The 17,336-nt window shown below is 41.6% G+C and overlaps 1 protein-coding gene across 1 annotated transcript in view; it reads left to right on the top strand.

The window, feature by feature from the left end:
- Positions 1-6,392: 6,392 nt before the first annotated feature.
- The window catches only part of SH3GL2 (SH3 domain containing GRB2 like 2, endophilin A1), an 82,561-nt gene continuing 71,617 nt past the window's right edge, over positions 6,393-17,336 (top strand). Inside the window, exon 1 of the mRNA XM_032441322.2 lies at positions 6,393-6,571. Coding sequence (XP_032297213.1) covers positions 6,527-6,571 — 45 coding nt within the window. The 5' untranslated portion in view covers positions 6,393-6,526. The remainder of the gene's footprint in view (positions 6,572-17,336) is intronic.

The raw sequence follows: 17,336 nt of genomic DNA, 5'->3' as shown, positions 1-17,336 counted from the left end.
AGAATTTCTTTATGGAGGGGGTGATCAAGCATTGGAATGTGCTGCCCAGGGAAGTGGCAGAATTCCCTTTCTTTGAGATATATGGTAAGAGATACATGGCTGTGGCACTAATAAACATGGTTTAGTGATGGAATTCAGCAGGAAACGTTGTTGGTTGGACTTGATGTTGGAGGTCTTTTCCATCCTAAATGATTCTATGAGTGTATGATTCTATTCTATAAAATAATAGAAAGATGTGGTTAGAGACTGGTACAGCTCTGGAATCATCGGTGGAAACTGATGTCAGTCCCCAGTATAGCTGGATATTAAATTTTGACATAAGGAGATTCATTAGTTCAACATTAGTGATATTCTTATATGAGAGAGGTATACTGGTTACTTAAATGACAGTGAGGAGTCTATAAAGTGAAAGCTGTGTGGCTGATGCCAAGCATTGGATTGGACACTGTTTCATCTTCTCTTTCCAAGGATAAGTTTGCTCAAATAGAGTAATTAATGCAGGACAAAGAACTTGGAGCATCCAAACCTTGTATTAAAATTGCTCTTATAGTACTAAAACCAGTACATGTAAAAACATTCAACTTAACAGAGTGCTATGCGGACTGCAGAGGAGAGGTCTCTACTCAGCTTAAATATGGTTTGAATACTCAAGGTGCTTATATTTGTCATTGAGGTCTGACTCAGAACTTAGCCAGGTATATGAACATGAAAAACACAAAGCTTGCAAGAGAGGGATACAAGGTGGCCCATCAAAATGAATATGTTTCAAGATGGTCTTATCTCAGCTGAACACTTTGAATATATCATCTACTCTTTCAACGACTCTGATGTCCTTTCTCTTGCCTATTACATCTAGACATAAATCTCAGAAGCAGTCTTTCTGCACAAAGGTTAAAACATTCTTTCAAGCTTATGGAGCCATATATTTGCATTTGTATCTTATTATCATTCCTGTATTAAGGAGCTCTGGGAATAGCTTATAACATCTAGCTTATAACATCTGTGATCTTTACAAATAATCAGGGTCATCGATGCTAGATAAGTCTTCTTGGGATACCAAAGAGGCACAAACAGAATGGTCTCTCAACTTATGGATAAGTATATGAACAACTGGACAGAAAGTTTTCTTAATACAGTTATTACTGCACATTCAACAGCACAGAAGAACCAGCCTATACCCAAAACCATAAACTGATCCATGATAATTCTGTGAAACATACACATATGGGCAAGAAACTGTGCCTTTTCTTCTGATATAGATTAAGAGCTAATGGCACATCATTTCAGTGACCACTACAAAGCTAAAGCTGCTGTATTTCCTTTAAATGTCATGTTCTTACATCATTTACTATGAAACTGTGGTTGTTTCATGCTGGCTGCAATGGTAATTTAGAATGGCTGAAGGTATTTTCACCTTGGCAATGTGACCCCCCCTTTAAAGTACCTTTGGTGTTCCCCAGTTCCATCTTGTATTTCTGTAATTCTCATTTCATGTGTCTGGAATATTTTGTTCCCTATTAACCAGTCTGTGCTTCCTCAAAAGAAAGGAATTATGAAGAGTGAGCAGAAAGTTTGGAAAAACTGTCTATTCACTGATTCTCAGGAGTTGTAGTCCAAAGAGTCAGAAGTTTCTTCAGATGGTGTGCATTATTTTATATCTGTTGAATAGAGTGATTCAATTCCAATGAACATTCTGCAAGAGCCTATATAATATGTAGCCACAGTATATTCTCCTGGAATTCATTTTTGAGTCCTTTGGTTCAATTACATTTTCCTAATGCTTTTATTTTATTTTTAGAATATTATTTTATTTTTGCAGGCAGCTTATAAAGGGATTTAATTATGCCTTACATCCTTTTGTGTTGTTGAAAATGCTGTTTGGGTTAGGAAAAAAAACAACAACAAAAACAAACCATTAAGAAAACGATCAAAAGCACAATAAAACAAACACCAAAAAACAAACAACACCAAACATTAAGGTGGAGCCAATGACAGAAAAATGTAGAAGTCAAATTCTTCAGGATTTCCTATTAATAATTAGAATTTTTCCAAATCTTTCATATGATGACCTTCAGAATGGGATTAGCTATATCACCTTGCTTAGCAGCAACAGACAATTTCTAGAAGATGTTCAGCTTCACAGAATCACAGAATTGTAGGAGTTGGAAGGGACCTCTAGAGATCATCGAGTCCAACCCCCCTGCCAAAGCAGGCTCCCTACACCACGTTGCACAGAGTTTGCACAAACTTGCTCAGAGTTTGAATGTGAAATTTACATTTACATGAAAACTCAGGAGACAATGGTGAAATTCCTTCTTTTAACTGAAGCAGATTCAATTCATACTGGCTTTAGAGCCAGTGCAGTAGATTGCATCTTCAAAAAGTCTTACCTTATGAGAAGAGCATGCAGTACACTCTACCTCATGCTCTTCTCATGCCAGAGATGCCTAGATTTCTATATTTCTAGAGGCTTCAGTAACTCTGCTATGCATCTTGACAATGGAAATTAGATCAAACTCCAAAACCCACATGTGATCTACCTGTCCTTCCCTTTTATCCTCTCACAATAAAGTAGATTTAAGTTCCTTGGAGTAAAACATGAGGAAGAACCTGAGAATTAAGGTAAGAATGGGTGGAGAACAGCACTGCAAAGGAATAAATGAAATGAAGATTTTGAATTAAAGAAGGATGTGTTAGTTTGTCTGCACCCAAATGAAGTACCAATGAATTTAGACTGAAATCGAAGGGCAAATTGAATGGAAAGAAGTCTTAGAATGTGTGCTGGATAAAATATTATCTATAGTCATGTTCAAACCCTAATGGAATTCTTGTTCTGCTGTGAGACTTCAGATTTCTACTCCACTGAGCTGCATTTTATGAAGAATCAATGATACTCTACAGCTAGCTGCAAAGGATTTCCCCACCATATTTTGCTGAAAATATTTGCAGTTTAAATGGCTTACATTTGGGGGAAAAAGGAAAGGAAGGAAGGAAGGAAGGAAGGAAGGAAGGAAGGAAGGAAGGAAGGAAGGAAGGAAGGAAGGAAGGAAGGAAGGAAGGAAGGAAGGAAGGAAGGAAGGAAGGAAGGAAGGAAGGAAGGAAGGAAGGAAGGAAGGAAGGAAGGAAGGAAGGAAGGAAGGAAGGAAGGAAGGAAGGAAGGAAGGAAGGAAGGAAGGAAGGAAGGAAGGAAGGAAGGAAGGAAGGAAGGAAGGAAGGAAGGAAGGAAGGAAGGAAGGAAGGAAGGAAGGAAGGAAGGAAGGAAGGAAGGAAGGAAGGAAGGAAGGAAGGAAGGAAGGAAGGAAGGAAGGAAGGAAGGAAGGAAGGAAGGAAGGAAGGAAGGAAGGAAGGAAGGAAGGAAGGAAGGAAGGAAGGAAGGAAGGAAGGAAGGAAGGAAGGAAGGAAGGAAGGAAGGAAGGAAGGAAGGAAGGAAGGAAGGAAGGAAGGAAGGAAGGAAGGAAGGAAGGAAGGAAGGAAGGAAGGAAGGAAGGAAGGAAGGAAGGAAGGAAGGAAGGAAGGAAGGAAGGAAGGAAGGAAGGAAGGAAGGAAGGAAGGAAGGAAGGAAGGAAGGAAGGAAGGAAGGAAGGAAGGAAGGAAGGAAGGAAGGAAGGAAGGAAGGAAGGAAGGAAGGAAGGAAGGAAGGAAGGAAGGAAGGAAGGAAGGAAGGAAGGAAGGAAGGAAGGAAGGAGGGAGGGAGGGAGGGAGGGAGGGAGGGAGGGAGGGAGGGAGGGAGGGAGGGAGGGAGGGAGGGAGGGAGGGAGGGAGGGAGGGAGGGAGGGAGGGAGGGAGGGAGGGAGGGAGGGAGGGAGGGAGGGAGGGAGGAAGGAAGGAAGGAAGGAAGGAAGGAAGGAAGGAAGGAAGGAAGGAAGGAAGGAAGGAAGGAAGGAAGGAAGGAAGGAAGGAAGGAAGGAAGGAAGGAAGAAAGAAAGAAAGAAAGAAGAAAGAAAGAAAGAAAGAAAGAAAGAAAGAAAGAAAGAAAGAAAGAAAGAAAGAAAGAAAGAAAGAAAGAAAGAAAGAAAGAAAGAAAGAAAGAAAGAAAGAAAGAAAGAAAGAAAGAAAGAAAGAAAGAAAGAAAGAAAAGAGGGAGAGAGAGAGAGAAGAAAAAAAGTGAAAATCTATGCATTCTGCTACAGACAGCCAAAGTATAATTTTTAATAACATTCAGTCCCAATAAGTTCAGTGTCCACTTGTAAGAGTTCTGAAAATCAGACAGGAGCTTAACATATCTACTATGTCAAACTAATTGCTGCTTTGATCATCAAGTAGGACTTTTATTATTTTGTTTTCTAATGTTTATTTTACCTGTTTTCTTCTTTGCTTCAAAATGAGATGTGATACATTGCAAGCAAACATCCTGTTATTGTGCATTACAATTTATTAAAAACAGAATTCAGCTTTCTGACTTCAAAGCATTATTCATACAGATTTCTTGAAGAGAAGTCACAAATGCAGTGATAGGCAGTAGAGTTGTCAGAAAACAAAGTTTTCTTTGACAAATGTCAGCATTTAATTTAGTCAAAGCAGTTGTAAGCCTGCTGAGACTGACAGGCATCAACTGTGTTTTAGGCAAAAAAGTACTTTCAGCTCTCAGAAATATGGATGTTCTTTAGAATTATAATGAAAAGCATGAGTACAATTAGAAGCATTAGATTCACCCATGAGAATTCAAATATACAAGACAAGTAATAGAATGTTAGTCAAGGCTTCAGTTACTAGTTGGGCTGATGTATAAATGGGCAGCATACTGCTGATTTCTATCAGCTTGCAGTGGGAGCTGCAGGGGTACAATATCTACAGAGTGATGCCATGTATGTCTGCATACCACAAATAAACTGGATCTGGCAGACCATGTTGTCCCTTAGTTTCTATGCAAAACATCTAACAAACTGGAATGTAGTCTTTTGAGGACTGCTCTCCAAAGCAATGATCATGGCATCGAACTGCCTGAGTTCAAGATGAGTCTGGTCAATGCTCTCAGACATATAGTCTGAATTTTGGATGTGCATGGAGCCAGGAGTTGGACTTGATGATCCTTGTGGGTCCCTTCTAGTTTGAGATCTTCTATGATTCCATGACTAGCACAAGAAACTTCCTTCCACTCCATATCATCTCAGCGTTCATCCTCTAAGCTAATACTAAAACTAAAATGAATGGATATGTTCTGATGTTGGTGCAGGACTAGATCGGAAACAAATGCCTCCTACTGTGCCCACGAGGAAGCCATTATGCTCTTCCAGTCTGCTCCCCACAAGCAGAGAGATGTTCTTTGCCACTCTCCATGCTGAGCAACGCTGGTGATACTTCTGAAAGCACCAATGTGATTTGCATTCACAGTCCTTTTCCTGCTGCAGTCCCTTTCAGAACTGTGCTTCAAAGTTGGGTGCTGTGATGTCACCACTGACCCATACTTGATGATCTTCGAGGTCTTTTCCAACCTGGGTAATTCTATGATTCTATACCTCATGGTATGAGGTGATATGTGGGCCCTCACAGTGCCTGTTTTCTTTAAGTGCACCAAGCATGTGTGCTACACCACAGTAAGTCCACATGCAGATTAAAAACAGCTCCAGGTATCTCTCAGAATGTTTCCATCCCATCTCCTGTGATCTGTGCTACCTAGCTGCTGTGGGATGTTAGCGGGGATGGATCTGCCAGCGCAGCATGGCTGCTTTCAGCAGATGCAAGCTTTCATCCCAGCTGCGCTGAGATGCAGCACACATCCACAGCGACTGGCCCAGCCTGCAGAGAAGAGCTGTTACATTTGGGTCACACTGCTTGCATTGTTTAGGCTTTTCCTGGCAGAGCCTCATAATTACTGCTAATTACTGTTCTGCTAGTGTTTATAGCACATCTGACCAAATTGCTAAAGCACACATTATTGACATTTATTTGGGTTTGAGGCTCTTTACCTTCAAGCCAACAGCCACACCAGTGTGCCAGCAGTGGGGCAGGCTGTATGTTTGGCTGCCCGTGTGTCACTGGCATTGCAAGGGGAGAAGAACACACATACTGAGGGCCAACAAGGAGGCAGAGCTGGCATCATCCCACTGAGACCAGCTAGGCCTGAAGAAACGGGCATGCCGACACCCGCATCCCCCGGCCCCAGGTCTATCTGTCCATCACTGCCCACCGTCCCAGTCGAGGCGGGTTGAACGGCGTCCCCGTGGGGCTGTACGGGACGAGGTCCACACGGCTCAGGAGGGACCGTCGGCAGTGGCCCTTAGGATGCCGGCGGGGTCCCGCAGCGCCGCCTCCGCCCGCGCCAAGGCTGCTCTCGTTCAGCGCCGCCGGGGCCGGTGGCGAGGCGGGGGCGGCCCGGGGCTGCGCGGGGAGGCGGTGCGGCCAGCCCTGACGTCAGGGCCCCCCCGCAGCGCGGCCGCCGCCTGACACCTCCCATCGCCGGGCGTGCGGGGCTGCGAGCAGCGGGCAGCGGCAGCAGCAGCTCCTCGGCGGCGGGACCAGCCCCATCGCTCCTCGGCGCCGCTCGGTTCCGCTCGGCTCCTCTCGTCTGCATCGCACCGCCCTCGCCATGTCGGTGGCCGGGCTCAAGAAGCAGTTCCATAAAGCGACCCAGGTACCGCCTCGGTCCCCCCCGCGCCGCTGGGGCCGTGCGCGGGTGCGTGGAGCGCGGCAGCGTGGCGCAGTCCGATGCGCGGCGCTGGACTCAGTCCGGCTGCCCAGCCCGCATCCGATTGCACGGGCGCTCGTGGGCTGCGCGTGTGCATGGGTGCGCGTGGTGTGAGTGTGCACGGGTGTGCGTGGTGTGTGTGTGTGCGCGGTGCGTGAGAATACACGGGCATGAATGAGAGCCCCGCAGGCTGCTCCGCCGCCCCAGCCGCACCGGGTGCCGGTCTCGCAGGGACTGACTGGCGCAGCGGCTGCTGGGGCAGGTGCCCGCGTGGGCGTCGGACCCGTTCTGCGGTCTGTGCACTGGTTTTCCATCAGGACGGTTTTAGGTTGGCTTTCTGAATCAGACCTTTTAAATTATTTTTATACACCCCCCCCCCCCCCCCCCCCAACTACCCTCCCTTCACCACCCCCCAACCCACTTAGGTTACAGACAAAATCTGAATAATGAGATTTGGTCGTGTTGCTTTAGGCATGGTGTGTTATTGCAAGGAGGTCAGGGTGGGTGTTTCACCCGGCTGCAATTTGTTTCATAATGCAGAGTCTGTATGTTGTAGTCTGTAAGGGTACAGTTCCTGAATTGGGCTCAGACTTGGTGTGTTCTGGGGATAAATCCAAAATGGTTTTGTAGAAGCCTGGGAAATTTATCTGAATTTACAGACTGTAGTCCAAGTCTTGCGTGAAGCTCCATTATTTTCTTTGCAAGTGAGCACGGAACTCCTGGTAATTTTCACTGACTGTCATTACATCTTCAGGTAGCAGTGTATGTTGCTGTAAGCAGCCCCTAGGTGCAGACTTGCAGATACAGCAGCCATTAGGCTTTTCAACACCTACGCTTTTTCCTTTCTCATCCATCTCTTCTCTTTCATCTCATCTGTTGCTGCAATGTGGAGAGATGCACCTAAAGGAATGAACCCTTACACAAGAATTAGTCCCAACTTTAGTTCTTGCTGTCTTTGCAATTATACCATACCCATTCTGACTAGAAATGCGGTGGGATGTGCCAAGTCCTCCACAGGCCCGTGCAGGAGCAGGGTGACATTGTGTCTCACCTTTCATAACAAATTACGTTGCATCATTGGTAAAACAGACTTCACAGAAACCTGCTGTTCTCATGACAGATGCAGTAAGGAGTTTTTAAGTGTGCCTGAGCCCATACTGTAGTGTCCATCTGCTGCTGCTACTTCATTTTATCACTCTCTGCTACCTATATCAAGCCCAGGAATCATCACTGCTATTTGAGTTCTCACACTGATAAGTAAGAATTGCAGGATCTGTGTCATCCAGAGTTAAGAAATAGGCAATCTGAAGTTTACTTTCTAGTAGCGTGCCTCAGTTCACCATTATTGTAAGTTAATGAATGTGCCTCTGCAGCAGCAGGGTGCACATCCCTTTTAGAGGGAGAATGGTCTGTGAGTGCTGTTCTGTCCTTCAGATGACATGCTCACATGGACTGTCAGCAGTATTGCCATGTAGAAGGAAAGAAGAGTTTTAGCTGGCTGGAGCCAAAATAGTATATTGCTGATGCCAGATTTAGCAGCCTGCTATCAAATGACCCAGGGATTTTTGGGCCCAGCCGTGACTTTCACAGACTGTTTGTATGCAGGGCATGAAGACACATTCATGTATGAGAATGACTCACAAGTAGGTTGCAAGACAGATCTGTTTATTGGCTTGTTTTAAGCATGAGTGAGAAATCCAGGCCTTGGTTGTGCTGTCCTTACCCCTGGGAGAATCCTTCTGATAATGGATTGATCCCCAGGCGGAGTATGGATAGGCATTGCCACTGTGAATGGAGATTCCCAGATGGGATGAAACAAACTGGAAGTTTTAAAGACTCTGAATCTTTCCCATCATTCTTAAACATGTAAGAACTTGTGTATGATGCACAGTTGTACTGCAGTCCTAAGTCACACCTGTAACAATTTCAAGTTATTTCTGATGCTCCTTTTAATTCAGTAAAGCATTTGGAAGTCTTTGGCTTAGTTTCTTTCATCCTTTTATGTTGTAAAATTAGTAGTCCTTTTACACACGAGTGCATTGTGAGTATACAATGTTATTATTACAGAATACTCTTTCAGTTGTGAAAGATTTGTGTCACTATTTAAATGTTAAAAAAAATGCTCTTTTGGCAATAAGTCCCTGGCAGAATTTGAAATAGTATGACTCCTATGTCTAGATTGTTTAATTGCTAAGCAAGTGTTTTGATTTTATATATATATAAATACATATTTGACTTGTGAAAGGTCAGGCTCACCTGCATTAAATAATGCCACTTCACAACAGAAATCATATTGAAGACCTTAATGTCTGTCAAATTCCTTGTGCCAACTGCTTCAGGAGTACATCATTGGGAAGCAGGTGGTAGCTTTGCTCCATATGGAGTGAATGGCGTATTCACCTCTTTTGGATTTTAGAAAAAAACATGGATGGTTTTACCTCTGTGAAACATCATAAAGTTTAGAACAAATATTCCTGAGTTTGTGAAAACAAAAGTGAGTCTGTAATCATAAAATTCCTTCAAAATTACAAGAAATGAGGCTGACAAATGTTGAAGTACAGAACAGGCTACATTACACACTTATGTGTATTACCCACAGAGCATCTAAGGAAGAAATAGAACCACATTTATGTATTAACTGTGCTGCTGCAAGTCTGTTGGACATCCTTGAACTAAGAACATTACTCAATGTATTTTTAATTATTACTATTATTACTATTGTTGTTGTTGTTGTTGTTATTATTATCATTATTGTTTTTCCCCAGAAATGGGCAGCTAGATGCTGTGCCACTACATGGTCAGCTTTCCTTCAGGCATGCAAATTCCTCTGCCATCATCCCTCTATGCCAGCATGGGGGGGCTGTTGCAACCTGCAGGTTTGTGAGCAGCGTTAACCCTGCCAGAATGGCTCTAGGTGGTAGAGATTTGACAGTCTGGGGCATTAAAGAGAGTTGTAAAATATCATGAGCTTCAGTTCTGTGTGATTGCTTTCACAGCATAATGTGGCACTTGTGAGGGACGGTCAAAAAGGGGATAATTTCATGGGGAATCACAGAATTGCAGAGGTTAGAAGGGATTTCTGGAGGTCATGTAGTTCACTCCCCCTGCTAAGGCAGGTTCCCACATAGGTTTTGTAAAGAAAAAAACAGAAATGTTGGGAATGGCCATACACTAGGTTTCCCTGGCAACTGGTGAATAAATTAAACTGACCTTAAAGTAGCTTGTCCAAATAGTCTGAATTGTTCAAAAAGGACAGTAATACGATTTATTTTTCACTACAATATTCTGCTATTTGTGACACATATTGGTTTCTATTTACACCATGGTAGAAATAACCTTTGTGTGCATTTTTTATACAGAAAATGGATTATTTCCAGAAGAAAAAGCTGGAGAAACTGCTTCTAGACCACTCACAGTTGACAGAATCAGCCTTTTAGGTGCAAAGTACAATGCTTCCCTCTTTAACAAGGCAGCCTGTAAAGTGCATGGTGAGCCTGACCCTACCATTTAATAAGGAGCAATTGGGACTCTTGTCCTGCTTTGCTATGATTCATGCATTGCAAAATTGTTCTGGCTTTCAGAGGGTATCTGCACTGCTTCATGATGGTTCATTTGCAAAAAGACCTCACAAGTGATGAGGCAGAATTTGAAAACACTGAACCTGTGGATTGAAAGTGTACTGTAAGAGCATCTGCTTATTAGGAAGATGCGGCAAACCTGAGTGTGTGAAACCGTATGAACTTGTAAAGTACGTAAATAATTTTCACTGCAGTGGGTAAGACAGCCTTTCTTGAAACGAAGTATCTTCTTCCCTTGTTGAACTCTTCAACAGCAAGTATCCAGTTGTTACACCACTTATTTCTTACTGATAGAGACAGTGGGTAGTGGTATATCAATTTCATTGTTTTCCTAAATCCTCACCCGGACCCATATTCTCTAATACAAACCTGAGTGTTTAGCAGGAGCTGTTCATGCTTACCAGCCTAGGCCTTTCCAAGGAAGGCACTTCATCTGTCTTTTTCCACTGTCTTTGATTGAGGCTGAACTCACACGGTGTCTGCTTATCTCTTTCTGTGTCTCCTCTCAACGTTACCCATGATATTTTCATAGTTCAATTCCCATATCTGTAAAAGTAGATGGGCAAGTTTCAGAAGCCAAACAGTACTGTATTTTTTCTGGTGGAGCTGCTGCATTCTGTGTTGCTTATATTGGACTTAAGAAGCCTCTACCTTCTGCAACTTGGTAATACGTGAGCAGATGGAAGAAAGAGGAAAAAGAGATGTTTGTGAGGTGTCGTGGCTTTGTGAGTGTGCTATTGTGTTCAAACGAGATGTTGAAACCTCTTTGAGGGCACTGTACTATAGGAACTTTATTTTCTCTCAGTTCGGAGTGTTGCACTTGTAGGTCAAGGAGAGTGAGCAATTTTTTTATTGGAAATAAAGAATATTTTTGAGAAAACTATTTACTTATCTGTGGAGAGAAATATTTCCAACTGCAAAAAGGGAAATTCCTTCTATTATTTGTGCACTGTAGCTTGCTTGTCAGATACAGTATTCATATTTGGTATCATTCCCATGTGTCCTTTTATTGATATTATGTAATTGAAAGAGTGAAAAATTGACCTTAATCTAAATTACCCTTTGTCTGGCTATTGTATAACCTTTCTGAATTGTTGATGGCTTAAACAGTCTGCTCCAGTTTCTAACTCTGGTTCTAATTTAGTAGGAAGCAGTGCTGCTTAGTATGTAAAAAGATAATGTTTTGTTGTTGTTGTTGTTTTTTTAAATATTTCTTAAGCATCCATCACTGCATTTTTCCACCTGATGTATGCAGTTCGCATTTTTATTTTTTTATTTTTTTATTTTTTTATTTTTTTATTTTTTGCACATTCATACAAATAAAGCTGGAGCACTGATTAACAGCGCTCCCACTGATCTTTAGAAACAAAACTATCTGTGGAGGCTATGCTCAAAGCATAACTTGGACTGGAACTGTATTTTCTATCTTGATTTCATCTCCACTGGAAGTATTTCACAGCAGTGAATTAGGAAGAGTGGGCTGTTCTTGGTCATCCATGCACAACAGTGTTTTTAAGATTTAAATGTGCCCTTGTGACTAGAATGCTAATGGAATTCCATAAAAAGCACTGAAGCAGCCCATGCACATTTAGTAGAAATGGACTTTGCAGAGGTTACTCTGCAGAAGATTCTGCAGTGCTCTGTGAGCACTTGCTTAAGTGAGGTGCTAGGGTGACTGTGCATATTGTAATGGCGACTGAAAGCTGAAGGAGCCTGAATATGGGCTGTTGTGATGTTATAAGTGTGCTGGTGAAATCTTTGACCTTAAAATCTTGACAGGAGGGAGAGCACTGGAAATCTGGTTTGCTGACCACAGGGAACTTTTGCAGCTCTGTGAGTAAATATGAGTTGTGAATGGGTAGCATCTGGGTAAGCACCTGAAACTAAGCAGACCCATGGCTCTGTTCACAGGCAGCCAAAGCTTGCTTCCAACCCCTTTTTCTTGAACCAAAGAATCTTGCTTTATGTTGCCTTCTGGCAACTTCTCTGACTCTTGTTCTCATTTTCTTCTTGCTGGCTGCTAATAGACAGTGGTGCTGCTGATCATCTCTTAAATGTAAGGCTTTATGCAGATGAAAGAGCACTAAGCCAAAGCACAGTGTTCTTATGATGATCTATGTCACAGCAGAATTACCTTCCACTGCTTGTGTAATCCAACACTTAATCTTGGAGAAAAAATACTAGCTTTCTTTTAAACTCGAGGTCACAGCGGATCTTACAGGAATCCACTCAGCTTGTCAAAGAAGTGATGAGAATTAAAATTTCTCTTTATTTTTTCTTGTTTGTTTGTTTGTTTGTTTGTCCCTGTGAGGAGATTAAAAGAATGGAAACTCACATTTACCGTGTTAGTGTTTTTCACAGATTTTCCTTTTTTCCTTGTAGGTCTTCATGGAAGATAATAGAGAAGAAGCCACTCTTTGAAATTCAGTGTAATTCTGTTTGTGTGTGTGTGTGTGTGTGTAGGTGGAAAATACTGTGGCAGTCCTAGACAGGATGATTCATAGATTTGTTGTTGTAATATCTGTGATACAGATGATGCACTCTTCTGCACATGCTGGAGGCCATATCAGTACAATTAAATAGCATTTTAAAAATAATTCTCTTACTTAGGCTGAGGCTGGCTGAAGCAGTTGTTGCAGCACAGCATGGGCCACACAAGGGGCAATAGTTTGTTCTCGCCTGCCTTCCAAGTCCTCATGTCCCCACTAAATAAAGGGTGCTGTTTGATCCCAGCAGAGGTGATGCTGAGGCAGCAGCGTGTCTTAGTTTCAGTTGGGATGAAATTGTTTTCTTCAGGGTGTCTGCTGTTGTGCTGTGTTTTGGTTCTAGCAGAAAAACAATGCTGATAACACCAACATTTATAGTTTCTGCTAAGCAGTGTTGTACAGAGCCAAGGCCATTCTCAATGAAGGGTCCAAGAAGCTGGGAAGGAATGGGTTAGGACAGCTGGCTTAAACTGTCCATGGGGATATTTCATACAGTATGAAATCAAGAGGAAGGAGTTTTGGAGGGAGTAGAAGTTCATCTCTCTCTCTTATCTGATGCTCAGGGAAGTAGCTGGACAATGGCTGGTGGGTGGTGAGCAAATGCTTCTGCATCATTTCTTACATACATTCATATGTATATTTATATATATTCAGAACTATTATCCTTTCCCTTTTCTCAAACTTAGTAAATAATATTTTTTAAATTTTTTTTTTTTCCCCCAGTTCTACCCCTCATCCCACTGGCAATAGGGATCAAGCAAACTATGTGGTACTCAGCCACCTGCTGGGCTAAACCACAACAAAATTTAATCTTTCTAGTGGTAGCATGTACTGGAGGCTTGAGGTGATGCCAGAGGACCTCCTAAAAGAAGGAGAAATTAAGTCTCTGGTTCTGGTTCAGCTAACAGGCATGTCATGCAGGAGAGGGTAGTAGGGTGAATTCGCATTTCTTAAGAACAGATAGGCATCACTAGCTGAGTTAATTAGCCACAAAACAACTGGAATATTACTGTAATCTATGTTGGGCTGTTTTGGACACCTCTCTTTTGGCATTTGAAATCTCTCTGTCAGATTAAGATATCACTGAATATGTAAGTGAAGTTCTAAACAGAGAAAAATGCTGACTTTCTCCATCTCTCTTGCCTACACTGGTAGAGATTCTTCTGCAATGCATCAGCACTGCCAAGTGGTTGAGAAAGGATGCTCTGCTCTGGTGCAGCTTCACCTCAAGAGCGATGTGTATTTCTGGGCACTGCAAAATAAGAAAAACATAAAACCATTAGAGAGTGTTCTAAGAAAGGCTCTCAGAGCAGAGGAGACTGAGGGGAGGTTTCCTGCCAGAAGGCATCTCTTTACCAGGGGATCAGAGGAGCAGCACTGAGCTCTGCTTTCTGGTGACAGTGACAGGACCTGAGGGAACAGCATGAAACTGCATCAGTGGAGGGTCAAGTTGGATTTTAGGAGAAGGATCTCCGTTGAGGTGGTGGTCAGGCACTGGAGTAGGCTCCACAGGGCACTGGTCACAACTCCAAGCAGTCAGAGTTGAAGAAGTGATTATACAGTGCTCTTAGAGGCAGGATTTGACTTTTGAATGGTCCTATGTGGAGCCATGTGTCGGACTTGACTTTTTTGGGTGGGGATGGCATGTCAGGTGGCGGAATGGCAGGATGTATTTGTTTGTTTTAGCCTAGAAAGTACATTGTCTTGAAAACTTTTCTAGATTTCATCTCTTGTGACTTTTGTAGACCAACATGACTTGGTCCTTCAAACAGCACTAGCCAATTAGAAATTTTTTTGCTGAGTTCTTTTCTAGTCTGCTCAATTTTCAGTCTTCAGCAATGTGCCAAGAATTCCTTTTCATGCAAAGTCAGTCTAGATGCAGCAAACCAGTTAATAATTCATAAGACATAAATGTCAAAAATAGAGGTTGTCCTACCAGATGAGTCACTTAGACTGTCTTGGAAAGTAGTGCATCATAATCTAAGGAGTAGATTTAAAGCGCTGCAGTTCTACAAATATAACTCCAGGCTGGCTGGAGTTCCTCCTGCCAGTCTTTTCTACTTAATTGGTACTGTTTGGAAATGAGGACAGCAAATGAAGCCCCATCCATTGGTGTCAGAATATTTGCACTGAACTGGCCAAGGCATTAGAGATGACCAAATGGTATATTGTTCTCAACTAATTCGCCAGCTGAATTTGTGTTTCTTTAGGAATGCTACACTTGGTGCTAAAACAAAAGCTGTCCATGGCAAGTAAAAGGAGCTGGTTTTTTGTTGTTGTTGTTGTTGTTTTTTGGGTTTTTTTTTGTTTTTTTTTGTTTTTTTTTTGTTTTTTATGATTTATGATTTTTTTTTTTATTATTATTATTATTATTATTATTATTATTATTATTATTATTATTATTATTATTATTATTATTATTATTATTATTATTATTTTTAACATAGAAGTGGGTTTTAAGTTTTCTGATCCCATTTCTTGCTTTGGCCAGGAACAGAAGAGATTTGGCTTTATATCCTATTGCTTGAAACGAAGGTAGAACTTTTGAAACAGCTTCAGCATAAGGAAATTTCAATAATATACAAATACTGTTTAGAAACCAGGAAGTGTGAGTGTAGGAATATGCCTTAAGATGCAGAACAACCATGTATGCACATGGCTTACTGATTAGACTGGAGTCTAATTAAAGGGTTATGTGTTAGCATAAACAAGCAAAAGTTTGTCTTTCAGGAAGGGTAGCTGGATCTTATAGTGCCTTAGTTATTCATTATTTGTTTTAAGAATAGGACTTTTTTGTTCTGAGTCTGAGGGAAAATCTTTTCACAAAAGTGCTAGAAACTATTGAACAACATAAAGGCAGATCTTTTATTATTAGAATAATGTTGTTGTGGGCAGTAGGTGTGATAAACCATACCTGTGGTATGTCTTAAGTACAGACAGGGAAGATGTGAGTTTCTGGAGGAAAGGAAGACTTAATTGCTGAGAGCAGAGAGAAGCTTGGATACTTTTGTAACAAATAATATAAATCTTTGACCTTTTACTTGTTAAATGCAGAAAAATACCTTTTTCTTCTTTACCAATTTGTCTTACCTAGTTATCTTTGCATGTTGGGAATGAGATTCTCTTACTAGAATAAGGAGCACAGATACCTGATATTGGATGGCAAATAACTTTTGTTTTTGTTTTGTTCTGCAGTGTCTTAATTCAAAATAATTCAACATAGGGTAATTTGGGACCTGTGATTTTCAGAAGCATCAAATTCCTACTCAAATATCTGGCTTGGCATGTTTCAGAATTGCTGCATTTTGAGAGCTGAAAGAAAAAATGCATCATTGTGGTAACTGGGATGGATTGTAGAGCTTGTTCTCTTCAGAGTATTGTAGTTTTTATTTAGCTGTGGAGATGGGTGGGAGTAAGATTCCTGGAATGAAGATGAATGAGGATGAATGAGTAGTAAAGTTATCAACAGAAAACTTCAAAAACTGAGCAGAGGCAAATCTGTTCAGATTTGTGTAGGTAACTCTGACTGGAGTTAGGAGAAATGGCAGGCTGTGAATGAAACTGATGTTTGGTATTTTCTGCTTCATTAGTGCACTGTATCTGGTGTCATCAGCTCCTCATTTGGGCATTATGACTGTATGTGTTCCAGCACAAAAGACAAGATGGCCACTATTTCAAAAACACACAAATAAAATGAATATAACCAGTGGGTTATAAAGGTCAGTATGGATTTAATGGTGTCTGTCAGTGCACATGGAATCTAACATGACTAAGAAAGGAGAAGCTGGCATTGTTTATGATGATAAACCTATAACTTCCAAATTTCCCGTTTCACTGGGGGGAAGAATATGGAAAAGCAAAGAGAATATGGAAAAGATCTAATCATCTCTGGATAGCATTATAATAAAAAATTCTGAACAGTCACCGGAAAGTAAACCTCATGTGTCTTTTGTGCTTCTTCCTTCTCCAGGGGTGAGTTTGCTGTCCCAGACAGGGCGGTAGTTTTCCTCAGTGCTGTCAAAAATTCTGCTAGCTTGTGATGAACAAAGTGCCTACTTGAAATCTTTTATGCATTCTAATAATTATTAGTGGAATTCAAAACTGTTCTGCATTAGTGTTTTCCCTTGGCCCTGTGAAATACCTTAGCATCTGTTTGTGGGCCAGATTTACAGCCAGAAACTGAAAATACCTGCATAAGCTGCAAAGGCAAAATACACTATTTGGTCTACTGTGACTTCGCGTGAGTCAGGACAAGACTGTCTCAGTTTTTCTTGCTTCTTCATAGCCCTTGTACTGGGAGAAGGTTGTGTTATTTTAGTATGAGAAAATGTTGGTGCAGGCTCCCAAGATAAAATTTCTTTGTGTCTTTAGAAAAGGAGCTATCCGTCTGTTCTGTGCTAATCGGTGCCTACCATAAATGGCTAAGTTCTCTAGCCTCTTTTACACATATTCCTGTTAATCAATGGTCTAGAAAGCCTCAACTCCATGAGCTGGTGTTCCTCTGTTTCTTGATGCACACTGCCAGTACAGTGGTCAATCATACAGTTGGCTGTACTTGGGTTCTGTTTCTGATTCGTGTCTACTGGTATTATCTTAAAATATTAAGAAATGAAAAATAGAATGCTGATGGTCTTAAATTTAAAAATA

This window comes from Coturnix japonica, chromosome Z (assembly GCF_054131305.1).
Source record: "Coturnix japonica strain WE chromosome Z, WE-NBRP24, whole genome shotgun sequence".
NCBI classification, from domain to species: Eukaryota; Metazoa; Chordata; class Aves; order Galliformes; family Phasianidae; genus Coturnix; species Coturnix japonica.
Note: the sequence above shows the minus strand (reverse complement) of the source record. Positions and strands in the feature narration are given on the sequence as shown.